This window comes from Calliopsis andreniformis, chromosome 6 (genome assembly GCF_051401765.1).
Source record: "Calliopsis andreniformis isolate RMS-2024a chromosome 6, iyCalAndr_principal, whole genome shotgun sequence".
Lineage (NCBI taxonomy): Eukaryota > Metazoa > Arthropoda > Insecta > Hymenoptera > Andrenidae > Calliopsis > Calliopsis andreniformis.
The window spans coordinates 17,474,911-17,493,561 of NC_135067.1; the positions used below are offsets into that span (position 1 = coordinate 17,474,911).

Here is an 18,651-nt window from a genome sequence, read left to right on the forward strand (position 1 = left end):
AAAATTAGGATGTATTTTACAGGTGTGTCAGATGGTACAATAAGTTCTACAAAAATTTGTTCCTACCTCTTCTATTTTATGGAGCATGTACTTAAGATAAAAGGGCTTGTGGAATTTCAAAAAATCCTCTAAAATATATACTCAAAAGGTGCTCGTTTCGTGCTCACAAAAATAACATAGTTCTTTCATTAAAAATTCAATTTCCAATCTTCAGACCAATACCACATAAATCCCAAAAAAATCTGTGAACCTTTCTTCCTTTCCCAGAGCACCTACACTCAGTATTATCACCTCCAGCCACGTCCACATGAAGAAATTTCAAAGCAATCACATCGCGAGTCGCGAGTGTATCTCAATAATAAAATGATCGCAACGCAAATAAAGTATTTGGCTAGGCAAACGAAAGAGAAGGGGCAGAGGTATCTTTCAGCTCCTCTCCTCACGCCCCGCGAAATCTTAAACTGTAGTCAGTGGATTCGAGGCCACCATGCCATTTACAACTGGGTCTAGCTTTATTAAAACATCGCGCACATCTCGATGTACCGTGTCGCCTAACAATGGATCAGTCCCCGCGCCTCCGTCCACGGTTCGTCGGTGAAAATATCGTCGATTCGTCTGGTCGTCGTCGGTCGATCGCGACACGTCGAACCATCTCGGTGCAGTGATCTCGCGGCAACGTTAAGGGCACGATTTCCTTTTAACAGAACAGTGATGTCTTTCTTCGATCGGTAGCTCAAATCCACATCTCAAACATATCCAGTGTACCTAAAATACATTCGTGAACCTAGTGTTTGAAACTGACAATTTAACTCCACTTCTAAACTCTATCTTAGCGAAGTCTAAATTGATAGCGATAAACGTCAAGCTGTCTAAGATCGACGTCTGTTTTTCTGTCTGACGTCTGTTTTCGACATCGGGGGCGTATAAGTGTTTTGGAAGGCTCTACCTGGTGTCGAAACACGATCTTGATTAGTGTCAGTGGCTCGATCGACGATTTCTCAATTTGGATCGCCTCCAAAAGGACCGACTGAGTTCATTGATAGCCTCGAACTCTTGGGACAGTCGAGCGGATGATTCCTGTCAGATGTTGTTCTGCCTTTGCCAGCTGGTATCTAGATTTCAAGGACACGCGTGCACTACCTGCGACCCGTTTACGTTCTCGATCGGGTGTAATCTTCGATACGGAGTTCAAGGCGATCGGTGAAGTTGCGCGGTGAACGTGGGCGTTCTAGTGTCGTAAGAGGCTGCGTTTCAGTTGCAAATGATTTCTCGAATCATGTAGAAACGTACGTGAGTCTGTGATAAGATAAAAGGGAATCGGTGAAGAGGTGTCGGCGAACTGAACGCCTGAACTCTGATTTTTAACTTCACCTTCGTGTAGCTCGGTTCAATGTCAGCCCTATGCAAATGAGACGCGGCGCCAACGAGTCCACGTTCCGGAAGTAACTTTAATTTCCGCTGTTTCTTTGCTATGTAGGTATTAGTTTCTTTGATTGGAAGCCAATACTAATCTATCTGAGTTGAGTTTGTTATTAAATCATTAATGAGTTTTAATCTCTCGAGATGCATTGTGTTTGTTTAGGAAAAGTGAAATGGTTTTTGGAAAAAGAGAAAAAAGTTCACTGGTCTAGGTCCGAAGGGGTTTTTAAGGGATCACTAATTTAGGGTTTCTAATTTCTATAATTTTTAGGGGTACTATTATGATTAGTTTTACTCGAAACTTCTTTTGATTTATCAGTATGATTAATATTCTAACATGACCTAACTAATTTTTTGAGTTATTGCAACAATTAGCTGTGGCAAGGGATTTTATATTTTTTCTGAAAGGCTTTTCTATAATTTGTTGAATTTGTACTAGGGAATTCAATATACTTTCTTACAATTTCCAAATTATATCTTCTAAAGAGTTATCACAATTATTTTTGTCATAGAATCTGAAGTTATTTTGCAGCAACTTTCTTATCCAAGACTTGTACTATCTTCTTAAGACTCTGCTGAAGGCTTACAGTCTTCATGATTAATTTTTTTCAAAGGATCTAGACAAGTTTCTCGGTTCTTTTTGTCTAATCTTCAAGACTAATTTTCCTAAGTGTTCTGAGCTCTATTTTCATAATTGGCTTTACCACGAAGTGTATACTAGTTCCTAATACGATGCAAAAACTGGTACCAAAAAACTTGGAATACTTTTTGAAATGTTATCATAATAAATTTTCCTTAAAACACTAGGTTTATTCTATAAGATATCTAGTCTTCAAAATACTCCATTTAATTATACAAATTTTTCGTCTACTCTTATAAAATGATATCACAACAGACTTCGCTAAAGAATTTAAAATTTTGTTATTATCACAATTTTTTCCAAATATATTTCAGTGTACTCCAAAACTTGTACTAAATCAATTCTATAAAATCCATATTTTTAATTCTTTAACATTCAGAATCTCAACGATACATATGAACATTTTAAAGATTAATGCTACTTATATCTTATGCATTGGTGTCTCTACACAGACTTAGTTAATACAAAAAGGTGTTAATCTAATATCCAAAATCTCACAAGAACCTCTGACAACTATCTGTGCTTTAAACTACTCCATCGATGACCACACCTTTCAGTTATCAAGAAATATGGAAATTAAGTTCAGTGTGTGGCCGGGAACACGTGTGTCTTCGTAGTGAGTACCCCGCGCTGTTAATATATGTCCCAATCTGTTTACAAAGTTACAAATACATCTCATTAATCATCAGTGATGACGAAAACCGTAACATTCATAAATATTCACGTTTACATACAAAATGGTAATCGTTTCTTCCTCGCTGCATCTTACACTAACAGGTATTACATTTGCAAACTTGTCCATTGACATTGAAGAGGGAACATTCAACTTCGTTCTTTCGAAACCCTTCAAAATCTCGTTTTAAATCGATTATGTAACTCGTGGTCAAGGCATTTTCCAATTGATAAAAGATCATGTTTTTGCGAATAACCATTTAACAAATTTTATTGCCTTCCCTTATCATATACATATATGCAGCCACAGGTTATTTATGCATTATGCAAATAGAGAATACGGGTCTAACCTAGCGATTGACAGCAACGATTATGTTCTAGAGTTCTGTCAGTGGGCTCTCGACAATGCAAAAGAGGACTGACGGTTTCTGGAGAAGGTGAAGAACTATTTTCGAGGATGGGATGCAAGCCCAGCATGTTAGAATGTATAGCTGACCATGGGGACTCGGATAAAAGCAAGTCTGTGGAGAAATTGGACAAAACTCTGCCTGCTATAGGTAATTGCGTGGATTCTCTGTTCAGGGGTCTGAAGTTGCGTGACCGAAATTTCTTTGCACGAAATTTTGGCATTTTGGTTTGTTTTCTGTAGGAAAGGGCACGGGGTGGATCTTAGCTAAAGTGGCTCTAATACATTTGATGACTCTAGTTTCTATAACTTCTACATATTTTGCTTTTTATCTCTATTCTGATATAAGTTTTTTTAATAAATTGAAGCTAGTCTAAATTTGTAAGAATAGATTAAAGGGAAGTGTTTTCAAGGCAAACTTTTTATCGACTAACTTTGTATTTACTCATGACTTTGATTGACCGCGATCATCAAACGCCAATTACCCCACCCACGAAACATTTTCATTCTGCTTCGATTCGAAAGGAATCCACGGACTCATAAACATCTGTATCTTTTTAATATCTCGATCTCGAAATTTGTTCCAACACCCCGTGTCAACACATCTCTAATAGCAATCCTTTAATCATCCCCTGCTATCTCAGCTGCAGATCGAGTTGGCTAACGAGCCTGAAATTCAACTACCCAAACGTATTACATGATTAACACCGAATATCTCTCCTGCACTTATCGTTCTGCTTTTTTTCTCCTCTTATCATTAAACGTCTTGTGTCGACCAGACATCATTATGCAAATAGCCATTTTTTTTCTTACAAGAAGGAAGAGATTTGGATTCTCTCTCTAACTTTAAACTCTCCATGACTCTGATGTTTTAATAATTATTGGGAGGGGAGTGGGGGGCAGATTTCCTCGATTTCACGGTAATGATATATCAGTCGATTAAAAAAGCAAATTGCAAGGATCGAGAGAGGGGGGGATGGGCGATGCTGCGTCACCGACGCGTACTCGCGAATGTAGAAGAGGAGGGCACGCACACGCTTCGGGCGAACAGTAAGTCTCCTTGACCCAGTCTACAAGAGCCACGCCGTTCAGTCTTGACTGGAATCGACCATTCGCGAGGTGAATTAATCAGCCGTGTACTTTCAAAAAGTCGACGTGCATTTTTGTACGCAATGGTTTTTGACTGGATACTCAAAATGCACCCCAATTTTTGTGAGCACCCCTGCACAATAAGCGTGATGTTCTGCTTTGAGGATTTTTTATGGAAGCTTCGAGGAATTTTTTAATATGGTGCACCAATCTCACACTGATGGGAAGTTAATTTGTTTTTCTGTTATGCGAGGTATTTGGAAGTTTGTGATCTGAGGAAATGTCGTGTCACTTTTTAGATTTAGTAGAAGAATTTTTTGTTTGCTTTGGGTGAAGGCTGGGTGGGGGGATATTTGTTACTTATATAGTCTAATTGCTCTTTCATTGTTTTAGTGGGAAAAGGAGTCTGAAGAGAGAGAATGATTTTTGAAGTGACTTGATTTAATTTTTATTTGGGGCGATAATTTTTAAAAGTTTATTTTGGATGTTTTTGTGTATAACCTTCTTCTAAAAAAATGCAACCTTGCTTTTCTTTCGGCTATACTCTTTGATGTTTTAGTGAAAATGATTTAAACAGTTACAGTTTCTCTCAAATACCTTAGCAATTTTTTGATATTGATCAAAAGTGCAGAGGGGTGAAGCGATAATCTATTCTATTCAAGAGTCTATTTGAACTTCCTCTATCGTTACTCTCAAACTCTTACTATTTTATTCTCAAAGAAATATGTGTACCATGATTCCTCAACTTGAAAAGAGTTAATAACACACTCTATATATATCTCTCTCTCCAAAATCTTATCTGACAAGTACTCTTGGTACACTTGTTGAACGATCTCGATCATTTAATTCGATCATCGTTTACACGTCACTTGAATATCCCCCAAGAAGATAATTCTCGACTCGATATGCATCAAATTAGATGATTCAACGATACGGGCAACCAAGGTACGACACACAGGAGCACTCTATTGATTTTTTGATAAGACCACGTATATTTGGGTCGTCGGTTACGAATGCAAATCAGACGCGAGATAATGCCGCATGGCAATTCCGCTCGGACCTACGCGATCGCGCAAGCAAATTATTACAATTGTTACACTTATTCGCTATTCGACTCGCGTTGAGACTCGCTATCAGCCAAAACTGAAAGCTTCTGACATATGAAGATATTGCAATTTCCGTAGTTCACCCGTGATTCTTCATAAATATCATTGGTTCTTTGCAGAATCTGTGGACCTCGTGAACGAGCATGACAGTGGCCGTTACAGTTTGGAATTAAGCTCCATAGACACCGAAGAGGAACGTTCCAAAACAGAACGTTAGTTTTGATCGCTTCTCTATTTAAATTCTACTAAAATCTTTTTAACAATGCAATTTCTCAAAGTATTGCTAGACACGTGAATATTCTCATACTTCAGGTTCTTTAGAATTCTAAACTGTGTATTCTACTCTGTTTTTCCATTTACTCTGATTATTTCTCTAGTAATTAAATACGAAATGCATCAAAGTGTCTACGATCAGAGCCTCTTTACACTAGATTAATTCATTGAGAAGCAAGTATTGGATCACTATATTACTTTAAATAGAAAGCATCTCGTATAATTTGTATAATACTTCCAAGTCTTGGATTTAATTATTATTATTGAAAAAATATATAATTATAGAAAAAGTAAAAAAATAGACATCGTAGATTTCATTTCTATCGCAACAAGTACAGTAACCAGTCCATAATTGACATAACTAAGAATGACCTGCCTTGGGATGTCTAATTATCGAGTAACTCTAATTGCAAGATTTTATTCGAGCATAGTCCCTTTGGGGCTCGTGCCGTGCTCTTGTTAAACGAGAGGAGCGGTGAGGTATTGTGTGCACGAGTTTCTCCGACGACCCTATCTCGCCTTCCTGAGACCACTCACTCGCTCGCGAGAATTTTAACCCGCACAATTCGGTCCCCTTCGGTCAGTCGTTGTCTTTGAGCCGCTTACAACGCATCGGGTTCGGTGTACGTGCCAATCTCTTTCTCTTTGTTACCTTTAATACCGTGATTTTAATATTTTACGTGACAATTTCTACTGGACCCTCTTCAAACACTACTTTTTGGATTAAAAAAAGTGTTATAGTGAAAAAATTAGTACTAGACATGTAATTTTTGAGCAAACTCTTCCGGAGAAATTTCTCTGATTCTTTCTTTTTTATTCGCGTTTAGTGCTCCTGTGAAAATATTTTATCTTGAATGTGTGTCGCTGAAAAAATTAGTGGTATCGATTTAATAAGCTTTGAATTTGAAAAATATAATTTTGGTGGGCTATGCTCTACGTTTTACACATTATATTAAGAAATTATTGTCTAATAAGACTGCATGTCGAGACTTTGCAGCAATATTAAAATTTTATACTTCGATAGATGATTACTCATAAATGTGAATCAGTAATTGATCTTTGTACTTATCAAATTTGAATATTATCGTGCATAGATTATCTACGTTTCATATACAGATAAACTGTTATCATGTAATAGGAGTTTCCTCGAAATTCTGAATCTATTTGCAATCAGTTATTACCGAGGCAGTATGCTTCATCTATTCTCAAACAATTTTTTATCGATCGAGATACTATATTTTACTGAACGATCGAGTGCTGTATACTGTCATTAACATGAAGGCACAGTTAACAAAATATCGATATATATTTCTACTACTCTGAATTGGCAAGTTTCGAATTCATATGGCATCCCCTCCGAACAAGTACTTCTTTCCAATTGACGATGAAGAGATTTTGGAAGACATGCTACTTAGCAATGGTAGGTAAAACTGTTCATGAAATGAAATCCATCATGTCTTCCTCCATTTTATTTATCCAATATAACAATTCAATCAATTTCAATCTTTTATCAAAAATAGAATCAACACTTTTTTAAGTAGTGGAACTCTAAAATTGCTCCATCATTCGCCACTAAAATACATTCAGAAAATTATAAAAGATTTTATTGCGTTGAAACGTAATGAAATTTATTAATAACTCGATCATGTTATACTAAAAAACTGGAAATCAGTTTAAAGAGTAACTGCAACGACTTCAGAAAGTACTTCGGTATTTCGGTGTAAACAGAATCGGTGCTTGTCCCTTACGATCTCGCTATGTCCAATTAAGGTGCCCTACTTTCGATCAATTATCTTTGAAGCCATGATCCATTCCGAATCGACCGATAAATGCCCCCAACGATTTCAACCGTAAATGGTGAAGATAAATTTATTTATGTCACCCTTCGTTCACTGAACCAATTTCGTTTTTTCATTCCATTAGGATTCTTTACTTGAACTCATCGACGATACTCGTTAAATGAAGAAGACAGCACTCGTCGAGTTCTTAAAGTGGAAAACACTCTTGACAAGTTTTGCTATTTGCAGTCTATGTTTATACTAGTAATGAACCTTCGTTCAGAAAATAGAGATCGAAAGAAATGATCGTTTCGTCTGGTAAACTAGCCTTAATTGGTGTTTCAATAATTATTAATCCATTGACCTAGAATATTCCGGATGTACACTGTATATAGTAGTTCTCGACGAGCTTCGTTATTATTGCGCCGCGTATCGATTAACTGCTCAGTTAATGAATCAATTCATCAAGTTACTGTATTGGAACGCGAACAATTGGTTTGTTAATTGTAGGAATGCGTGAGTGGAAGGAATTTTAATTGTACGAATCGATGTTTAATCAATATTGCCGCATTGTGATTGTATTCCACTCGATTTAGAAGATTGTATTTTGAAGAGATTGAAAAGATTTTTTCATTTTCAGGCAAAGTGGAGTACGATATTTTGGGGGAGAAATCATTGTTCGACGATGTTTCGACAGCGGAAGATGTAGATTATATAGTGGCGGTGAGTACAATTTTGCAATTTCTAAAAATTTGCATTAGAAAAGAATCTGTTTGTCTGTTTAATGAAATTGTATCGATGTATTAAATGTTATCGTAAATGCATATTTTTTAAAAATATTCTATCCATATCTTGATTATTATGGCTGCAATCAATGATAACAGGAGAACGTTTACAGAAAGAATGTTCCAATACTTTTAAAGGGAAAGAGTCCACGTGCGCTCAAGAAATATTGTGTTAAGTGCAACGCACAACAATTGCTTAATTTAAGTGTTAGACAATATTTGAGTGACTAATGTGATTTAATTTTCTTTGCGTCGTGCTCGTGAAATATCCTACTCTGGAAAATTTTATTCTCTATAACCCATCTTCTGTTCTAGTTACTTCTAGAATTATTAATTAAACTAGAAATATATTACTGCTTTTTTTAACCAGTGTTTTAATGAATTTCTTTAATTTTCTGTAACTTTTTTTACACTATATAGACACACAATATAGATTTACAAAGATTCTATATTTTTATACTACGATCATAAAGCCATCTTTTTTTATTATCTATTCTGATCAATATCTTCTATCCCGTGCCCTTTAACAATCTTTTCTAACAAAATTCATTAATGATCCTCATATACATCATCAACTTCAATTTTTTAATAATATCTCTTTCTCTGTAACTCCAGGATACCAAAATCTTTATTCTTTCAGTCAGCTAATCTATATCAATTTTTCAAAAAGTGGGGCAACTTTCTGAAAGGTAATAAAGGGAATAAAATCTGTCAGATTAGGAGGAAAACAATAATCGAAAAAATATAATCGTAACTTCAAGGCAAGGGGAAAAAGACAAGGATAGTTATCTATACGAAAAAACAGTCTTCAGCTTTTCCTTTCTCACGAAGCTTCAATCCCTCAATTAAACCCTTCTGCAATATCGTAGATAATCTATTCAAGCCATGTGTTTCGTTCTCTTCGTGCTTCAGCCTTATCTCGTGAAAATTGCATCGAGTGTTTTTATTGAACTATGGAAGAGAGCAATACTAGAGATTACCAGTGATACAACCGGTGTCGATCAATGATTAATACTGTCTAACATCAACTTCCAGACAGCGCAAAGGGTAAAGGCTAGAGGGAATTATTGATGGCAATCTACGTCGTCATACTTAGTTTTTTCTCGCGTACATGTCCAAGCTTTCCGTGCTGCTAGTGTTGATGACCGTCTATAGACGGGGTATAAACTACTGTCTATGGGCGGCCTATGGTCACAGCTGGAGAGTAGCCAGGAAAGCCGGATGAGCAATTGTGACTAGGGTCTTGCACAATTTTCGTCTCTGAAGTACGAGGGTTTTCAGGAAGTGCTCTAGTTTCGGAGGGACCTTGACAACGTAGTCATGCGTCTACGAAGTTTTAGTACCTGTGTCGTGAACTCGTTTCGCCTTACACAATGAAGGGTCAGGGTTCAGGTGACTTTAGTAGGGGACTTTGACGTTTCTTCTTTGATGTCGGAGGATGCTGACAGGCAGATTTTCTTTAAGGGTGTTTTATATGGCTATTAGGATTACATCTTTTTGGCTTCAATGTTGAGGAGAATTTAGAACGATTTTTTTTATTTTTGCGGGACTTTATACTGGGAATTGTTTAAAGTTTGAAGCTACTTTGCAATGCACCGAGCTAGCTATGTTCTATACTTCTTTTGCTGGGAGGTTCAGGATGTATCTGACAGAATTTTTTTCTGTAATTATAGGGGAGTAGAGAATGAGTTTTAAACGAAGTCTTTTTATACCTTCGGAGCACCCCTTTCCCTGGAATTATTGAATTGTTAATAGTCTGATTGGTTTTTAAGAACTTTCTCCGTCTTTAGTTTGGAAGGTTGTACTATTTCACTTGATTTAAAAATATATCTACTACTAACAATTATTTTCTAATAATTCCTTGAGGTTTATCAAATGTTATTTCTTACTGTTTTCAGATCTAATAAACTTATGTCTTTTAATCCTTCAGTTTTGCTTATTTAGTCAAAATAATTCAACATTATCTTTTACTGCAGTCTCATGATACTTCACAGAACGTACATCCGATCAATAAAAATGATGATACCATTTTATTTATAATCAATTTCTCAACTAGTTCTGTTTATCGACAAGCAATCGTGCAATTCCTCTCTATCGATAATTGTAGGAAGGCGCACTAGTCTCCTCAGAGGAACCTTCTCGTTATCAAAGATAGCCAAGCTTTTAAACTCGAGATACAGCGAAAGGATAATCTCGTGTAGCACTGTTTTTCATCAGTATCGCGATAGATACCGATTGGTGAACCTCTTTCTATTGCATCGACAAATTTTCGAGTCAAATCTAAACGAATTTAATCTCCAATTAACAATGTAAACGGAGGATGTTTACGTTAGAGGCAGGCGCTAATCGTATTCAAATTGAATTCATTCATCTCTGAACGCTGATCAGTTGTGCAAATTGACCTGGTTCGCAATAAATTATGCATTGTCGTGCACCGTGTGTTGTGCGTTGATTGAATCGATTAGTGGCTCGATCGTGACTGTTAATGAAGATTAAGGATCCTTGATCTTTTCTGAACGATCGAGGATGAGCGACAAGAGGCGATCGACTCAAACCCCCATCTTCGTGTGTCATACTGACGGGGGTACATATGGGATTGTTGAGGAACCATCTAGGTCATGGTACAGCAGGATTTTTGACATATTGTGCGGCAGGGTTCCGAAAAAATGGACTGCGAGTAAAAGTGCAATGTATGTGAATGGGGCAACTCCATCTAGTATTTTGATTACGAAGGTACGTGGGAGGGTAGATGAGTGGGTGGATATGTGTGGGGGGAGGGTAGTTGACCTTAAAAATGTTCTATAGAAATTGCAACTGAATTGTCATCTGAACAAATGATTGAATTTGAATTTTATAATTTTATGCATCTTGGCAACTATGGTCCACAATCTTTTGTAAAGTGCAATATGGATTTTTTAATCTTACAATCTGTATCTATTTTTTAGCACAGTTAAATTATGCAAGAATGAAATTTGTCTTTTGTTACCTTCAGTGTTAGTTTATACAGAGCATTATTGTTCTAACAATGACTGTTCTAACAAGTAGTTGACACTTTTTTCTATTTTTTTGCATTAGTCATTTTACAATATTTAGGAAAGTATCTCTTCTGTTTTTGCAAATTCTGTAATTTTTTAGAAATTTTAATAGAAATCAGTGGTTCTGAAATAAGAAATGGTGTGTTATTATTAGAAATATGTAAATTTGAAATAATCTAGGAAATAATTCCAAAATACCACATATAATTTTACCAGAAATTATTTTTCATGGAAACTCTTCGACTCTCCTCGCCCTTTCCAGAACACTTTTTTTTGTTTCTAATCTACGTTTCAATGGAAGTAAATTATACGATGATAAGAAAGAATATTTATTGCTATTACAGGAATACATAAAATTTACAACTTCTATATATTTATTTTATTTTCTATTGAATGTAAATTTTGAACATGATTTTTCTTCTATTCATTAAAAATTTCAATACAATTTATACTTGCAGCGAAAGTACTTCAGTACAAAGTTACTTCATTTTTCATCATTGCACAAGCCTATTCCGTGTTCGAGGCACGTTTCCAACTAGTCCCGCAATGATTCGAAATCATTTCAGAGCTACTTGGACAAACCGCGCGTCGTACTTGGAACGTTTCATGCGCTCAGAATAGAAATTTGATAATCATGGAATACTCGATTCCTTCTCCTAGATAAAAGGAGAAATATTTGAAAAAAACTGTAACTGATCTGCCCTAAAATTGTCAATTAATCGAAATCATCAATCAAGTCTCATTCTCCAGAACCAAAATCGCTAACTTCACAGCTTTTAAACATTCTCTTCCAATTCGTTTGTCTCTTTATCGCGACTTTAACATGCATAGGTTATCACAACGCGATCTCGCGACTTCTAAAATCGAGTACCACGTAGTTAAGACGAATGAGAAACTCGGTACTTCAAAATGAGAAAGATAAACATGTAAAGGAGTCTCCGCGAGCACGACGCCGAGCGAAGGTTTACAGAGACCTCGAATCGTTTATCGATGACACGGATGATGCAGTCCTAGCAGTACGATCATATTAGCAAATTCTACCCTTCTATCAAGAATAACTCATTGAATTTAAAACAATTCGAACAATTAATCTACTGATCTCTTGTGTTCTAGAAAGGGCCGCAGGATATCGAAGCTCATCCGCTAACAAACAGTGTTCCTAGTCTCGTAAAGGTAAGTGTCAGGTATTTTTGACCAAAGTTCCTCTCTCTTCTATCCAGAGACGATTACACACATCAAAAAGATCACCGTGTCGACTTTGATTCATTATTTCTTTCGAATCAAATTCCTCTCGAACGTCAGATATTGTTGGTCTTCCCCAAAGATGATCAGCAAATGGACGTTCTCGCGACCACTTCGAGGAGATTGGGGTGGAGTGTGTCCGTAGCGAAGGACGCGGAAAAAGCTGTGGAGGTTTTTCAAAATCGGGGTCACGAACTAGTAATCATCGATCATCGGGGGCAGCGTGCGCCAGAGGCCGACTCAATTTGTAGGTATGCCGAAAATACTGAACAAAATTCATCTCTGACTTCTTGTAATAATTTGCAAAAATTCATCGGTCTGAACATCAAGAAATTCCTGAATAGATCTTCGTTCGTTCCAGGGCAATTAGGTCTACTCCTGTTTACCACAATTCCGTTATCATAGCTCTCGTGAAAAAATCGTAAGTTCAATTCAGCGTTAAATGCTTTTTTCCAGTGATTAATATCTCGAGCTGCGATATTAACATTTTTTCATTTCAACTTCAACAGATACTTCATGCAGGGGGACAAAGACAAAATCGTGGCGCTAGATTTACTGGAAACAGGATTCAGTAGAGTGAGTTTTTTGAAACTCTATTTTTTGGAGTCTTTTGTCGCTCGTGGAAGACTGATTGATTATTGATCTGTTCTACTTGCTCTTGATTAGGATAGTTTCTATAGTTTGTGCGTTTTGTATGAGCTCGTGTCTTGTCCTGCCCACTTTTAGGCATTAATGGAGTGTTCCCACGAGGGAATATTAATTAACGAACTGGTGGGAATTTATGCTAGCGCACTGCTACCGAGAACTCAACTCGCGGCCGCCAGCGCGCTCTATTTGGCTCTCGATAGGTGCCGTGACATGGTACACGTGACGAACGATAAACACATTGTACAGGTAACGTGAGTAGCAATGACTCTTGATTATTTATCAAACTTTAGGCCAAGAAATTTCTAATCTACTCGTTACTTGAAATCAATTTTACCCTACCTAATGTTAATTACTTATATCACCTACCATAAGTCTTGGGACTTCAGTACTCAAACTTGTTAGTCATTTTTAGCATTATTTAAGTATGAAACACTCGACTCAACTTATTCTTCTCATTACAGTTTGTTAATAAGATCAGCGAAAAGCTGCTAGGCTATAAGACCAGCGAGATGCTAGGCAAGAACATCGGGGAGATAATATACTACGAAAACTTCTCTCTAATGGAGCAACAGATATCCAAGGGGAGGGAGTTCGAGGGAAACATGAACTGTAAACGTCAGAACAATCAAATGATCACTATCAACTGCAGGGTGATACCTTTCTGTATCACCTTGAAGTAAGTGACTACCGATTACTTTTTTTACTTGAAATATATAATTAAAATCGACTTTCCTAAAACTCATATTTTCTTTCTTTTTTTAGAAAACCGACTCACTACATATACATATACGACACGACGTATCTATCAGAGAACATTGGCTCCCTAAGTCCGATCCCCACTCTATCCCAACCACCGTTTCCTAAAGGTATACCACCCACGTCACCCAGGAGAACGTCTGACGTCAGATCTGCTGCAAGCGAGGGTGCGCTGATTTTTTTTTCTGCTGACTCGATTAGCTTGTTCAGAAAAGCATGAAGAAGAATAGGGACCACTGGATTGCACTCGGCGCGTTAAAGTTCCTCTCAAATCTCGATACGCTACAGAGTAAGAAGTCAGGCTATCGGGACTCTATCAATACATTCGGGATTTTTAACGAGCGATATCGGTATCGCCTATCACGGTCGTAAATACGTTAAGACGATTAATAAACAGAAATCTAGGACATCTATCATACCACGCCCAGTAGAACTTTTCCATGATCGAAGAACGAAGCAGAGATGACGAGCAATACTAGAACCTAAATGTAATTAAACTGATGATTGCAGGTCGCAGGCGGTCCAGCTTGCAGAAATTACACGGTCTGCCATTGGAAGCGCCTATCACGAAAGTCATTACTCTCCTTACTAATGCGATTACCGAGTCCACGACTCCTGAAACCGCAGCTCAAATAGATAAGGTACTTTTTTTTTATTCATTTAGTGTTTTATTCATTATTCGTTAAATATAACTATGAAACAGTTCGTTTACTAATTTTTCTAGGCAATAGAGATTCTCAAGACTACTGAACTTTATGTGCCATATTTTAAAGACGACAAGAGCATCTCGGACCCAGTGGCAACAGATCTCGTTGGAGCCCTGCTTGCGGTAAGGAATCCCTCGATAGGGCAACTACAAATGCTTTACGAATAATTTGATATTTGAATATTTGTTTAATTGAACAGTCGCCAAAAAGAGCATGGGAATCGAGGCGATCGTCGGCAGAATCCGCGAGACTATCGACGATTAAAGCGATCGCGAATGCCCCGAGCGTATCGCGTATACAAGTCAAGGGTTTCAGGGGGCCTCAGGAGATTGCGGATGTCCTCGATAAATGCTTTGAGTGGGACTTCGATATATTTAAACTCGAAGTTCTGACAGACAGAAGGTATACATATGTATTATACTATCTGCAAATTTCATTAATCTACCAGACAATATACATTAGACATTTAAAGTTTACGTAGACATGTTTGAGGTGTAAAATTCTAGATATACGTTAGAAAATAATTTTCAAGATTATAAATTAATACATACCACCAATCAAAGTCGATCTTCTTTCCTAGTTCTACCAGCTGAGGTTTTTTGTATCGTTTCGTTACAGCCCGCTACTATTCCTAGGGACAACGATTATGAATTTGTTCCACGTGCCAGCCAGGCTGGGCTGCGACGAGAAAATTGTGCAAAACTGGCTGTCCCTGATCGAGATGAATTATCAGGCCCAAAATTGTTATCACAATTCAACGCATGCCGCGGACGTTTTGCAAGCCACCGCCAGATTCATGCAATCTGAAAGGCTAAAGCAAATCTTAGAGCCCCTGGACGAGGTCGCAGCTTTGCTAGCTGCTGCTGCTCACGACGTGGATCATCCAGGTAGATCAAAGTAAGCACATTAATTCCTAATTAAATATTTATTAGAGAAGAGCAAGAATTCTCAAGACACTAACGAACGATTTCATGAATGAATTTCAGTCAGTTCCTCTGCAACGCTGACAGCAAACTAGCGATCCTTTATAATGATCTGTCTGTTCTCGAATCGCATCACGCTGCGTTAATGTTCAAGTTATCTTTATCTGACGACAACGTGAATATCTTCAAAGTGAGTTTTAAATGGCAACTATTATCGTCACGGCTATTTAGTAGTGTTATTTTTAAGAAGCTTCAGCGACGAGGTAGATTACGTATCTGTTGGTTTTGTAGAATTTGGAACGAGACACGTATAAGCAGCTACGTCAGAATGTAATAGACATGATTCTGGCCACCGAGATGACGAAACACTTCGAGCATTTGGCCAAGTTCATGAACGTTTGCAGCCTGAGGCTTGCTGACGCGCAAGCAGACGTAAGAAAACATTAAAATTTTTATACGAACTTGACTTTCATTTTTGTTTTGTTTTTGATTTAATTAGTTTGCCACTGTTAAGGAATTATTTATATTTAATATTAATCTAGTATTATTTAGTATGTCTTACTGACTAAAATTATTTTAAAACAGTCACAGACGGACATCTTCGATATGTCCATCGTATTACAGCCAGAAAATATAATATTAGTCAAGAGAATGATGATTAAATGCGCAGACGTATCGAACCCGACACGACCTATGAACTTTTGCGTTGAATGGTCAAGGAGAATAGCCGAGGAATATTTCAGTCAGGTAAAATTCACTTTTAGTCTTCCATAGAACAGCTACTCTCTAATTAATTATTTTCTTTGTAACTTTTTCATTCAGAGTTCGATAGAATCTACAAGCACTTCTTCTTTTAACAGACTGACGAGGAGAAGAAATTGAAGTTACCCGTGCTAATGCCAATGTTTGACAGACTGACATGCTCAATACCAAAATCGCAAATCGGCTTCGTTGATTTCATCATTAATGACATGATCGAAGCTTGGGATGGTCGGTGTAATTTTTCGATATTTTAATCATCTCGATTATTTTAGAAATAATAGTCTAACTCTGATGTATTTTTTTCAGCATTTATCGACATACCAGAGATAGTAGGATACATGAGACAGAATTATGAGAAATGGAAGGAATACAATGTAAGAGAATTTTCAGTTCTAAAATTTGAAGACTAATTGTTTCTACGAATTATTTTTAATTGACGATTCTATTTTTTCTGAAGGAAAAAGGGATCTCGACTCTACAGGATATCGAAAAAATACAACAGCTGCCCGAACTGTACATACATCGATTCACATGACCCATGGAAGTAGAAATTTGAAACTCCCGCGCTGCACCCTCATTCTTGTCCGTCCCGAATTTATGCTACGAGTTGCACAACCCACAATTTGTAAAATATTCGTAATATTTAAGAATAGAATAATGTGACACGTCGTACCGCTAGTAAGTTCTTTTTCTAGAAAATACATGTAAGTTCCATTCACGTTCTTTTTGTGTCAGTTTCACATCCCCCTCTTCTCGTCTACCACCTATCCCTTTTTGTCAATTCTAAATTTGAACTCGTGACCCATCACGGAAATACGAAATGTGTTAGTATAAATACGTTGTTTACTCATTTTTCTTGAATACTGAAATAGAATTTCGAGTAAAGGGATGCTCGTGGATTCTCTTCTGGAGACTGCTCGTCGTTCTATTATACTGCTATCTAATCACATTTCAGCCTCGTCTTGACGCACCTCTTAATTTTAGCTCGTTCAGTTTTAGTGTAAGCAAGTACAGTCGTAAGTTGAATAATTTAAATATTTATAGAGAATAGTTTTCCAGTAACTCACCTATTTCAAGTTGCACCACTATCGTCACCATTACTTCAGAGTTATCAGTGCTCTTAAAAATACTTTTACATGCTCTATCGCAAAAAGGGCTGGTTGTAATTTCGAATTGAAGAACTCTCCAAAATTTATAGCGGTGTCACTTTATTGTTTATCTCAGCCAATAAAATAAACTTAGTTGTATCGACCAAAATTCCATATGTATAAATAATGAAACCTTTCTCGAACTGAATACACGTTACGGTTGTACAGAGTTATTTTACGATGAACTTAATCTTCCGCTGTTTTCTACCATAAAATGACAAACCAAAATAACACAATATGCGTACAAATATGGATATACAATTTACCAGAGAAAAAAGTGGAGCGCAATCGATGGAAATCATATCTATGTATAATAGTATTACAAATAAAGTGTAAGAATACAAAAACCCGTTACTAAGTTACAAGCTAATAGTAAACATTACAAACGCTAATGTGTAATAATATATATTAACATGTATATGATATATATATGTATAATAATCTATAATATATATATGCATATATATGTATATACGGTATAGCACACCACAGATTTAGAGCTTTCTTCCCTCACTCCTGACATCCTCTATCTCACTATTGTTATTACGAATGATAATAATCGAAGTCGTTTTATCCAGTATCAAAGAGACACGTAGTTTTTATGTTTAGGGCGAAAGAGAGTTTCACGCATAATTTTTCTCGTAAATAAGGACCATCTAAAAAGTCGATTAACCGTTCACGTACGAGCTCCATGCATTGTATGGATCATTAATATTTGGCAACTGGCCGGACTCCAACACTGTAGAGACTACACACATTTTCAGTCTACACACCAGCCTCCCATGTACCATAGATTTTCTTCACATCGTGCCTCAGAGCACGCACACCAACGCAAAATTCCTGTAGAATCTAGACTGTATGTATGTGTAGAAGTCGATGGCCACTGAAGAAATTCCAAACATACAACATATGTAGCCCGTCTCTTTTGAGCTAGTATTGAAATTTAGAGTATACAAAAAATTTATGGTCTGTCCACAAAAACAGCGTTTACCATACTTGAAGGACTAATATACAGACATTATACAAAGAGACGCCTGACACGATTATATATATACTTAAAAAATCGCGAAAGTACGATAAATATTATAGTTGTTGTATCTTGCCATCAACCGTGCATTAAACTTATCTCTATTCAATTAGGCGGGTAATTATTGATGGGTTCCTCGGGGGGGTGGAAGTCTGAGGTACCACAATAGGTTTCGCCAACAGCACACAGCAGCCCTGAATGGACCACAAGAGATCCATCCAAAGACTTGACCATG

At 37.0% G+C, this 18,651-nt stretch overlaps 1 protein-coding gene and 1 long non-coding RNA gene across 2 annotated transcripts; one reads left to right on the forward strand and one right to left on the reverse strand.

Moving 5' to 3' along the window:
- Positions 1-1,583: 1,583 nt before the first annotated feature.
- On the reverse strand, positions 1,584-3,080 carry LOC143181049 (uncharacterized). The gene is made up of 2 exons (XR_013002222.1): positions 2,794-3,080; positions 1,584-2,709 (listed from the first exon to the last, which is right to left on the reverse strand). It is a non-coding gene; the product is annotated as an uncharacterized LOC143181049 (long non-coding RNA).
- On the forward strand, positions 3,013-17,588 carry Pde8 (phosphodiesterase 8). The gene is made up of 19 exons (XM_076381239.1): positions 3,013-3,288; positions 8,024-8,106; positions 12,317-12,376; positions 12,506-12,696; positions 12,807-12,866; positions 12,955-13,021; positions 13,172-13,339; positions 13,555-13,769; positions 13,856-14,006; positions 14,329-14,490; positions 14,574-14,678; positions 14,756-14,958; positions 15,175-15,453; positions 15,543-15,669; positions 15,771-15,911; positions 16,065-16,226; positions 16,340-16,469; positions 16,548-16,615; positions 16,699-17,588. Exons 1-19 carry the CDS (start codon positions 3,189-3,191, stop codon positions 16,774-16,776), a joined length of 2,550 nt encoding a protein of 849 aa, XP_076237354.1. The 5' UTR covers positions 3,013-3,188; the 3' UTR covers positions 16,777-17,588.
- Positions 17,589-18,651: the final 1,063 nt, after the last annotated feature.